Source organism: Trypanosoma grayi, assembly GCF_000691245.1.
Source record: "Trypanosoma grayi strain ANR4 Tgr_2076_V1, whole genome shotgun sequence".
Classification (NCBI taxonomy): domain Eukaryota; phylum Euglenozoa; class Kinetoplastea; order Trypanosomatida; family Trypanosomatidae; genus Trypanosoma; species Trypanosoma grayi.
Window position 1 is genome coordinate 1 of NW_008827694.1, and position 1,385 is coordinate 1,385.

The 1,385-nt window shown below is 53.0% G+C and overlaps 1 protein-coding gene across 1 annotated transcript; it reads left to right on the forward strand.

The window, feature by feature from the left end:
* Positions 1-469: 469 nt before the first annotated feature.
* On the forward strand, positions 470-1,225 carry DQ04_20761000 (hypothetical protein; the record flags this gene model as incomplete). The annotated part of the gene is made up of 1 exon (XM_009317959.1): positions 470-1,225. One exon carries the CDS (start codon positions 470-472, stop codon positions 1,223-1,225), a length of 756 nt encoding a protein of 251 aa, XP_009316234.1.
* Between the last annotated feature and the right edge of the window lie 160 nt (positions 1,226-1,385).

A 1,385-nucleotide genomic window follows, 5' to 3' on the forward strand; every position in this document is an offset into this window, starting at 1 on the left:
CTTGTGCGTGGCTGCTGATACTCCTGCTGCGCTTCCCACAGTTGGTGCATCTGATGTGTCGGCGAAGCAGACAGTCGTCACTGCAAAGACGGAGGCCGTGGAGGCAGCAAGTAAAGCGGAGGCAGAAGCAATTTCTTTTAAAGATGCACTGAGTGAAGCGGAGACGGCACAGAAGGCGGCTAAGAAGGCAGCAGAGGCAGCAAAGGGCATTCTGACGGGAGGCGCCAAGAAGGCAGCGGAGCTTGGGAACCAGGCTTTGAAAGAAACGTCAGCTGCTGTGGAGGCGCTGAAGAAGCTTGGACCTGAGGACTGTAAAGTGGAATCGTTAAAGTTGTCTCAAGAAAAGAAGAAAGCTGAGGAAGCATTGAATCACGCTGAATTGGCTGTAGCGGATGCTACAAAGGCAGTGTCGGACTGTAAAGGGCTGGTGGAGAAGGCGAAGGTAGAGGAGCAGAACGTGAAGGCAGCCATGGTGAAGGTTACAGAAGCGGCGACGCGTATACCAACAGCAGCGGAGAAAGTTGTAGCTGAGATTCAAAAGGCCCAGCAAGAAGCGAGTAAAGCAAGTGACCTGGCGAAGAAGTACCGCACGGAAGTGGAAGAGGCAAACAAAGCAGTGGAGGTGCTTAGTGCAACGAACGTCACGCTTAGTGCTGCAACAAAAGCGGATGAAGCGGCTAAGAAAGTTCCATCGGGGACAGCGATACCTGAAAGTGACTGTAATGAACTCAAAAACTCTAAGTTTGATGGGTCTGAGACTCTTTCACTTGGAGTGCAAAAAATGAAAGGAGCGAGAGTGCGCACCCCTGAGGATGTCAAGGAAACAGACGGCCTTGAGGCCCTCATGAAGGCAGCAGTGAAACATGCAGATAATGCAGTAGAGCTCGCGAAGACTGAGAAATCAACCGCGGAAGCAGAGTTGCGGCAAGCCATCACGGAGCTGGAAGCCGCTGAAAAGAAACAGAAGGAGAGTGAGAAGCAGAAAGAGGAGATTCTGGAAAGCGAAGTGAGTGAAAGGGATGAACAGAAAGGACTCAACCGTCCCCATCAACCCGACACCACTGATGCCACTTCGAATCCTCCTGCTGGTGCGCTGTTGCCTAAGACTGATGGCACTGCGGATGGCGAGAAGCTTCTTGCTCAGCACACAGATGGCAGCGACGTCCCCGCGTGGGTGCGTGCGCCGCTGATGCTGCTGCTGATGGCCTGTGTGGCTGTGTTGTAAGACTTCTGTGTGTGTGTGTGTGTGCATGGGACGATGATGCTCCCACCGTAATTGCGTTGAGTGCTGAGGACTGCACTCCTGATTGTTATGATTCTTTTGTTTTCGTTTCATTGCTGCCCCGTTGTGGGCGTAACGCCGACCCACTTGCCCTCGACGACAC